At 34.4% G+C, this 9,882-nt stretch overlaps 1 protein-coding gene across 1 annotated transcript; it reads right to left on the bottom strand.

The window, feature by feature from the left end:
• Positions 1-1,657: 1,657 nt before the first annotated feature.
• LOC143591431 (glucan endo-1,3-beta-glucosidase 10-like) lies at positions 1,658-9,488 on the bottom strand. The gene is made up of 3 exons (XM_077071635.1): positions 9,315-9,488; positions 5,757-6,793; positions 1,658-1,796 (listed from the first exon to the last, which is right to left on the bottom strand). Exons 1-3 carry the CDS (start codon positions 9,376-9,378, stop codon positions 1,710-1,712), a joined length of 1,188 nt encoding a protein of 395 aa, XP_076927750.1. The 5' UTR covers positions 9,379-9,488; the 3' UTR covers positions 1,658-1,709.
• Positions 9,489-9,882: the final 394 nt, after the last annotated feature.

Genomic DNA, 9,882 nt, shown 5'->3' with positions numbered 1-9,882 from the left:
TAAACAATAAGCAAGGGAGTAATACAAGAATAAAAATAAACGATCTTCCGCTAACGCGCCAAACGATGAAAACCAATAGAACTTGAAACTTTGAGTTATGAAACTATGAGTAAATACGAACTTAATGCCACCGGAATCAATCCAAACGGATGAGTAGAACTCAAGTTATGTCAAATTTAATATTTAAACGAGTCGAGACTGACCAGAATCTGAACAGCGAGTCGGAAGTTGGGTTTTGGGTAGTAGCCTTAAAATTTCGTTACGAGAATAAAAGTCTCCTGGACTGAACGTTAAATCCGACCAGAAGTATGAGAAAACGTAAAGTCAAACTTGTTGACTGTTTTACCCTTTAACGGGTTTTAATGAAATTGACCAGTAAACACCCTTCAATCTCAGAAATCGATTGAAGGTTATTGACTAAGGAATGTAAATGGACAATTACTCAGTTTACAACCTACCCGAAAGTGAAAGAATCAAGAGAAACGAAGAGTCAAAGGTCCAAACGCAAGCAAAGTCAAACCGGTTATGAGTGCATCTTCAACAATATAGCAAAAATCGAAGAGTTCTAAGAGGGACTAAGGTAAGTGACGGCTAGAGGAGGTCTATTAGGGTTAGAGTAAAGTTTGTGGCAAGTAAATATAAAAATTCAAATTTATTGCCAGAGGAGGTCTACTAGGGTTTGGACCATTCACATTACTTTTTCCTTCAAAATTCAAATTTATTGCTCACTGAAGTAGAACCAAAGGATCAAAAGTAGATAAAAATGTAGAATTGATGAGGTTACTGATTCAACAAAAGTGGAAATAAACTTTAGTGTTAAACACAAGTGGAGGTGGAGGGTCAACCTACCTAAATAGACCCATGGCCCATTGAACCGAGAGTTAAATTACCCATTTGAACCCTAACCCAAGCCTGTTCCAACTTATTACCTAACACCTAAGTTTCTCCACCTATTAACCTCCTGTTATAACTATAAGTAAAAGTAATTCATGCTATAACTAACACATATATGGGCATGCACAGTCATGCTCTTCCTAAGAGCATTCTCAGCCCATTTCTTTAAAATATGTGAAGGGAATTTGTAAATTATATAGTATGGTTATGAGCCCAATGAGGGAAATTTGTAAATTATATGATATTGTTATAAATGGTTGTAAGTAGAGGAGAGAGAAAATGTTATAGAGGAAAGTTAAATTTGGGGATTCACTGTTCATACCGTATAATTTTTTAATATTTTTTAAAAGTGGTTGTGAGTAGAGGAAAGAGAAAAGATAATGATAAAAATATAAAAAGTATTATTTAATTAAACAGGAGAAAGAAAAAAAGTGATTTTTAGTGTAATTATATAATTTATTTTGGATATAGGGTAGGAAATGGGTTGGGAATGCTCTAAATTAGTCATTATAGAGAAACAAAATACAGCATAAGCACATAGGCTCAAAATTGACATATTGCGTGTAATTATCATAAGTGACGCAACTTATGATCAAAACTATAAAAACATTAATTATCCATGATCAAATAAGTGCCCAGTTTGGCCTCTGCGGCATATATTCTTGTCCTCTACTTCACTACGTCTTATCTGGTCATAGATTATAACTTAAACCGCACTGAACACTTATTTGAGGTATAAATAATCTTCAGTCAATTCTGCAGCATTTGATACCAAAGCCAAGTCTGAAAGGTACTGTGATGATGAGTTAACCACTTTATGATCTTAGAAACAGGTATAAAGCTGATGAACACACAATTAACACCAATATATAGGATGAATGCCAAAATTGAGGTCCAAGTTCCTGATCAAATTTGAAAATTAAATTATTAGTTATAGGAGAGTTGAAATTAAAAAGCATATTGATTAAAAAAAAGGCCTTTTTATGGTTGTGTAGATCATAGAAGTAGCAATTCCAATCTATTTTGATGATGGGTTGACTTGGGTTTCTTTGAATTTCAATCGGGTCAAATGAAAACAAACAGCTAACAGGAGAACAAGTCTGATGGACAGAACGGGTCAAAATAGATTGAATGTTGCCCAATGTGTTTTTAATGCTTACAACCTCCTAATGACTTTATTCAAAGATTTAAGATGGTTTTTAGAACACGTCAATGTTGTTTTTGTCATCCTAGTTATGGGGTCGATCAAACTCAATCCCAAGAAAGATCAATTTCATGTATCCCCTCTAAACTTGCAAAATATAATATTTCACCAAATCATGCTTTAAAAGGATTGACACTATGCATAAAAACTTGCGCTTTAGAAAAATATGGTATTTTGGTAGTTCAGATATGGGGGATACATGAAATACCCGTACAAAAATAATCAAAAACACAAAGGAAGAAAAATAGGTCATGTCCAAGCTAATCTAAGGTTTCTTAAATTAAGACAGATACCTATTTACCTACTCTAATTCAACAACATGAGTTTTCCTAGGGGTGTTCAGAGCCCAATTCAGGAAACAACCGAACCAGTGGGGTTGGATCAAGGATGGGTCGGACAGACACGGAAGGACAAGTTTTACCACTTTGGCGCTTCGGATTTTGCTTTTTTTGAGACAAATTTTTATACTTGTCAAAATAGTTAGATTGCATTAAAAGTCTAAAGATGAAACTTATGTATATATTCCAAAAATCAATACAATATATGAATAAATAATATCAAATCGTGGTTTCTGTTTACATGTCCGGTTCCAAGTTCCAAGCAGCCGGTCAAACCATTCAGACATAGTTATCAAAGGCGCTAGGCGCACTCAAGGAGCATAGGCCTTGCTAGGGCCCTAGGCGCAAAAAAGCGAGGGCCTGAGGGGGGAAAAAAAAAGCTTCCTTAAAACAAAAGGTAAAAATATATTATGTATATGAAAAATAATACTATTCTTCAAATAAAATAAACAAAAGCTATTATATAACATTTAATATCATCTAATTAGTACTAAAATTTTCCGAAACTTGAATAACAAAATGTATCAATATAATGCCTTAGACCTCTCTTAGATCTAATTTTCAATAGCACTCGTTCCGTTTCTTTTTGCTCGGCTTTTATCTTATCATGCTCTTGGCATAGGCAATGCCAAAGTGTTTTCCTAGGAACTAGAAGCGCATTTATTGAGCCACGCTTAAAAAATGGGCCTAGGCGCAAGAAGCGAGGGCTTTTAATAACTATGCATTCAATCACCAAAACCGAACCAGGTAACGAACCAAATGAATCTCAAACTGGCCAGCATGCTTAAGTTTGAGAGGTTATGTCGGTTTCAACAGTTTATGCACACCCTAGTCTATCTGGTGAAGCTTCTGATGCACTGTGAATAAGAAAAAAGGGAACGGAAAAAAAGAAAAGAAAAGAAGCAGAGATGACAATGGGTGAATAAGTGACATATGCAGCCCTTCCCTATTTCTGTTTTACCTACCCTATAGATCCTTACTCCCAACTTCCCTAGATAAGAATGGAAAAAAAGGTCTTGATTAAAAGTTTAGTTTTAGGGTAACTACAATTTAGTTCAACTAGGGATGAGATCAGTAACCGGTACCATACCAAACAATACCGATACCGAAAACAAGTGAAACTATAAATCGAATACCGTACCGGTACCATTGGAAACACAGAAAAATACGGAAACCAAATGGTACCAATACCAAAAATATAAAAAAGGAATCCCGTTAATGATTATGTTCTCGGTCGGTATCGGTTCGGTACTGTACCAGTTTTCGGTAAAAAAATGTTCATACCTAAGTTCAACTGCACAGACGCATAGTCATGGGGTTCTCACATTGTAGACTGTAATTCTGAAATTTGAAGGCCAATGTATGACTCAAGCTGGGAAACCATATTATATTGTACAAATTTGATACTTGTTCATACTTCCTAGCAAGTTTCACAATTTAATTTGTCTTGAGCCGTGTTGTAAAAAGCGCATCTAGGCATGAGACGCAGCTAGGGAGTGCAAGCAACAGCTTCTCTGGAATCTAGCTTTTTTGCACTTCACAGTGAGGCTGCTTCTGCGCATCATATTAGGTTCATAATGCGCTTTGTTTTCTTGGATTCAAAAGCCCAATATATGGGTTTAACAGTCAGTAAAGATTTTACCAAGGCCCGATTTGGCAACAACCTAGAACCGAATCATTGGTTTTAAAATCGGACCAAACCGCAGGTCAAACCACCAGAACCAAGAATGCGTGGTACCCAGGGGTGGACCCACATTAAGTGGATCGTGGCTCTGGGACTCCAATGTTTTTTAAAAATTTCTTAGAGGCGGTATGTTAAATTTTGCATGGACCTCATAAGAATTAATAAATGGAACCCATATCATCAAGGTGATTCTGGTGTAGTGGTAAATCTCTTGGTTTGTATACGATAGGTCACGGGTTCGAAGATATCTAAATTCCGTTCTTGAGGGTTTTTTTCTTTTTTTTAGGACTAAAAGGTGCTCTTAAGTTCTAACATGTTGGATACGTGTGTTTCGAAGTTGTTAAATGTGTTGATTTTAGTCTTATCTTTTATACTTGTTTCTTGTTCAAGCACTTCGATTGAATTTTTTTACTTATTTTATCAAGGATGTTTTGGAGTTTGTTTGACGTTGCTGTTGTCTAGTATTGACTTTTAACAGTTATGAAATAAAAGTAAATTTTCAGATGAAGCAAATTGATAAAAATGTAAATATTGTTTGAAAATGATTGGTACTGCATAAGACAACTCAAAAAATTTTAAAATAATTTTTGTGAATACATCATTATGATATTCTTTTCTATTATGTTTCTCGCTCCGACCCGACCTGACGGCGCCCGCAAAATCTGAACGTCAAAAAAATTGGGACCCCAATGGTGAAAAATCCTGGGTACGCCACTGGTGGTACCACCGGTTGGGTCTCTAGGCAAAGAACAGACAGGCCATTAGGGAACCAGACAAACTGGGGAACCAGAGGAAAGTGAAAAAGAACCAAACATACCCAATAAGATCCCCTCCGGGAGGGTGGGATATAGACAAACCATACCTCTATCTCAGAGATAAAGAGACTGCTTCTGGACACGAAAAGTACATTAGAAACATATAGCTCTTCTCATGGAATCTAAACAGCAGAAAACAAAACGAAACTAAAAACATAAGTATTATCATAGAGATATGTGGGAAGGAGACCTCCTTATTTACCCTTCTTTAGTTTTATGTATGATCTATGTAAGATGAAAAATATTTATTTGTGTTTACAAGAAACTTATTCAACCCTTAGGTTTTATATACATTTACAATTATATGTAATAATTGTATACTGTATAGTATGTATATACTTAGGCTATAAACAACAATTTTCATTAATTTTATCCATCTCACTAGAGAACTAAAATTTCTCTTATTTAAATATAAACCAAAAGGTCATTATTTAAAGAGTGTTAAAAACTCTAAAGTCTGTGTTCATAGTTTGTAAGCTATGTAAGATTTATGTTGGACTCATAGATAACATAATCTGGATAGATCAATCTAAACAGTGGGCTTCACGGACTTGTCCAATTAAGAAAATATTGAACGAAATGAAATGAGTTTGTGAACCAAATCGATGAAAAATTCGACCCTTACGGTTAAAAGAAACACACAGAGAAAATGTGGATTTGAGTGGATGTTAGGGAAAATTAATTTTGGATATACTTTCATAGTAAGGAAAACAGGCAACATAATGTTGGCAAAATTAGGGAACACATTCACACAAACATTGGATAACAAACCAATAACTTAGCAACTTCAAGATACTTCAATACAATAAAAAGCTTCATACCTTAAGTGAAAGACGAGACGAAGTTGAAGAAGACTTCAAACCTGGAAACCCTATATCATAAGCAATCGTCCCATCAGCTTTATACAACCCAAAGTTCCTTTCAGAAGTAGCACCTGTCTTTTGATTCTCAATAAACAAAGCAAAAATATACGCCTTCAACACAGATCTTGGCCTTCTTGGAGTCCCTTTTCGTTTCGAAAGCCGTTTACGCAAATTATAATTATAAGTCCTCGCATTCTCAAATGTCGCGGCACCTTCGTTTTCATCTCCATGAGAAGCCCATCCAGTTTCCGTCACTATAACTTCCATTTTACCAAATCCCGCATCTTCAAGTGCAGCATAAGCTGCATCAATCTGAGCATCAAGCATGTTATCATAATGAAGTTTTGATTTTTCATCATATATCCCATCGGTTGGATTGAATAGAGCATAGTTTATATCAATATGATCTGGATTACTCATGTAAGCCAAAAACGGATACGCGTTTAAACAAAACGGCGACCCGATTTGCGTGAATAGTTCTAGAAGCTTCTTCATGTGTTGAGAAACATCTTCTTTAAATACACATGAAGACGGCGGGTACGAGTTAGAAAACACAGCCTGTGAATGCGCAGTTGTTATCTGAACCACCCGATCCAGATTCAGTTTCCGTGTTGCGTTGTATATGTTTTTAACCGCACCGTATAACGCTGACTCGAGATCCAAATCACCGCTTCCAAGAACTTCATTTCCAACTGCGATTCCGACAATATGCGTGTTTGGAACGTATGCCTGCACGTTTTCTTTAACCCAATTTAGAGCATGGTCGGCATTGTTACTCATTTCTTTCACTAATCCATTATTAAGTCCAATCACTAAATCAAGACCACTTCCACTAAAAGCATCGAGAACACTATGATCAGCATCATATATTCTTACATTCTTTATTTTAGCAGCTTTGAGAAGCCTAACAACTTCATTAGGTGAAGGGATATTGTTAGCAAGTCTTCCATAGTTTATGCCATAAGTCCCTGTGAAAGCTTTAGCCATCACATTTCCTGAGAAAAATGGCAAAAAAATATAAGTAAAGTTCAAACCAGTTGTGAACTTGATTTGATGAAGAAATAAATAATACATAAATTAACGTCGTTTTACAAAAGCGTTTAAGGGGGGATTCAAGCTAGACACGGTTAGGGATTCTACAATAGATTTGAGTACAATTACACACATTCCACGTGGTGTTGTAAGAATCGCGATTAGTCACCAATTGATCATTAGTCGGTATCCTACCAATTCTATTTCACCTAATTGGACTAACAAATCGGTAATCGGTCAAAGCCGGTCCATATAAGCCCAAATTGTTAAAACTTTCGGACAAAACTGATCAAATTTCTGTCAAATTATGTCTAAAATGGTCAAAATCTGTTAAAATCGATCACAGCCGGCCAATATAAGCCCAAATTGTTAAAACTTTCGGACAAACCTGGTCAAATTTCGGCCAAAATATCTCAAACGGTCAAAATCTGTTAAAATCGGTCAAATCCTTTGAAGTATTTGAAATAATATACGTATTAATTCAATCCGATTCAGTGTTGTAGAATGCGCTAGCCGCTACTCGGGGGGGGGGGGGGGGTACCTACTAAGGCATAACCGGGATTAATCGGATTGGAACTTCATATGTAAGCTTTCACATATATTTATATGCATACAAATAAAGTATATAAATTATAGATAATTTTTACAATTTGAGTCATTTGGCCGATTTTGATTTTGGCAGAAGCTTTACCAAGTTTGACCAATTTTGCCCAATTTTTGGGTGATTTTGATCGTCCAATTAATGATCTGATTAGCTGAAATTTAATGGGTAATCCACCAATTGGTGATTACCTATTAATTGGCACCTAGGCGCGATTTTTACAACCATGATCCGATAAACAAGTTTGGAAAATCATATATGAAATTTTGAAAAATTGCATACACATTTCAATGCTATTAATCAGGTAGGGGTGTTGTTCAGGTTTTTTAATCGGGTTATTTGGGCTCGGGTCAAAACAAAACCCATAGTGCCTAGCGAGTTCTACAACACGGTAAATAAGTGAATTTCAAGCTAAATGTGAACTTAATTTGATGAAGAAATAAACCCTAACCTTAAGCCTCTCACAAAAACATAATTAACAAGTATACTACTACATAAATCAAACACAAAAATTACTAACACATTAATAAAAGAACAATTCAAGCTTAACACAGCTAAATTTCACTATTACAGTACAATTACACACATTCCAGCTGTGTGCATGTATAACCATAATCACAAAAAAAAGAACACAAAACGAGCGATTAAACTCTTATCATGTTAATTGAACCAAAATCACAAATAATCACTTAACAGTACTAACCTATTACAGTCGATATCACCGATATACCACCGATGGTGATATATCGGTTATCAATTAGTCCCTTGGTAAAGTATCAGTCAAAATATCGGTAAGAATATTGGTACGGATCATACATATCGACCGAGATATTCCCGTTTCGAGTCTCACTTTTCAATTTTTAATGTTCAATGTTATTTTTTTAAGTCTTAATCAGTTCCTACTTGCTAGGATTGTTAGTGTTTTACAAGTTGCAAAAGGTTAATTTGTTAAAATTACCAATATCTCACCGTGATAACCAATATTTCAAATATCGGTCAACAGATATCCAAATTAACTTCTTAGCTCCAAAATATACAAAAATAAATTAAAATGCATACAAATTAATAATAATAATAATAATAACGAATCATAAGTCAAAAAGATTGATTGAACCAAAACTACAATTAATCACAAAAAAGAACACAAAACAAGAAATTAAACTCGTACCGTGTTAATTGAACCAAAATCACAAATAATCACTTAACAGTACTAACCTATGCAGTCGATATCACCGATATATCGGTTATCGGTCCCTTTGGTAAAGCATCGGTCAAAAATATCGGTAAGAATGCTGGGACGGATCATACACATCGACTGAGATATTCCCGTTTCAAGTCTTAATTATCAATTTTTAATGTTCAATGTTAGCGTTTTAAGTCTTAATCATTCCCAACTTGCTAGGATTGTTAGTGTTTTGGAAGTTGCAAAAGGTTAATTTGTTAAAAGTGTCAATATCTCACCCCGATAACCAATATTTCAAATATCCGTCAACCGATATCAGAATTAACTTCTTAGCTCCAAAATATACAAAAATAAATTAAAATGCATACAAATTAATAATAATAATAACAATAAAACAATAATAATAATAATAATAATAATAATAATTATTATTATTATTATTATTATTATTATTATTATTATTATTATTATTACAACAATAATAACGAATCGTAAGTCAAAAAGATTGACTGAACCAAAACTATAATTAATCAATAAATTAAAATGCATACAAATTAATAATAATAATAATAACAATAAAACAATAATAATAATTATTATTATTACAACAATAATAACGAATCGTAAGTCAAAAAGATTGACTGAACCAAAACTACAATTAATCACTAGTTGTACCAGTAAACTAGGGTTCAATAATTACCTTTTTGAATATTAATAACCAAAAGCAAAAACACACATCCAGTAACCGATCGATCAATCTTCATATTAGCGTCAATAAGACAATCGCATCGCCGTTGATTTCAATCCTCCAGCTTAATAAGTCGAATTAACTGATCAATTTCTGAAGCTAAAATTGGCTCCACCTTTATCAATAGATGAATCTATTTATGTATATATATAGGGCTCACTCTCTGAAGTAGTACGTGGTCAAGGTTGTTGTTATGAGTTAGGTTTCCGGTGGCGGTAGTGACGGCGGAGGACGGTAGCGAAGCGCGTAGATGGTTTTCAATTTTGAGTCAATGCTGAGTGGGATTCTGTTATTAACAGGGGATATTTATAATGGTTGTGGAGTTTTACTTTGGTGTTAACTTTAGAGAGTTTTTTTTAACGAGAAACGAATAAAATTCGGTTATTTGGGGTAACGCAATGAAAAGACCGACAAATATGAAAGACTGACAAATAAAATTCGGTCATTATTACTTTTATGAAAGGTGACCTCGTATGTATAGAGGTTAGTTATTATTATTACTTTTATGAAAGACTGACAA

The sequence above is a fragment of the Bidens hawaiensis genome, unplaced genomic scaffold (genome assembly GCF_021521415.1).
Source record: "Bidens hawaiensis isolate Kalapana, Puna unplaced genomic scaffold, B.hawaiensis_p1.1 tig00039632_1, whole genome shotgun sequence".
Classification (NCBI taxonomy): Eukaryota; Viridiplantae; Streptophyta; class Magnoliopsida; order Asterales; family Asteraceae; genus Bidens; species Bidens hawaiensis.
This window is presented reverse-complemented; position numbering and strand designations above follow the sequence as displayed.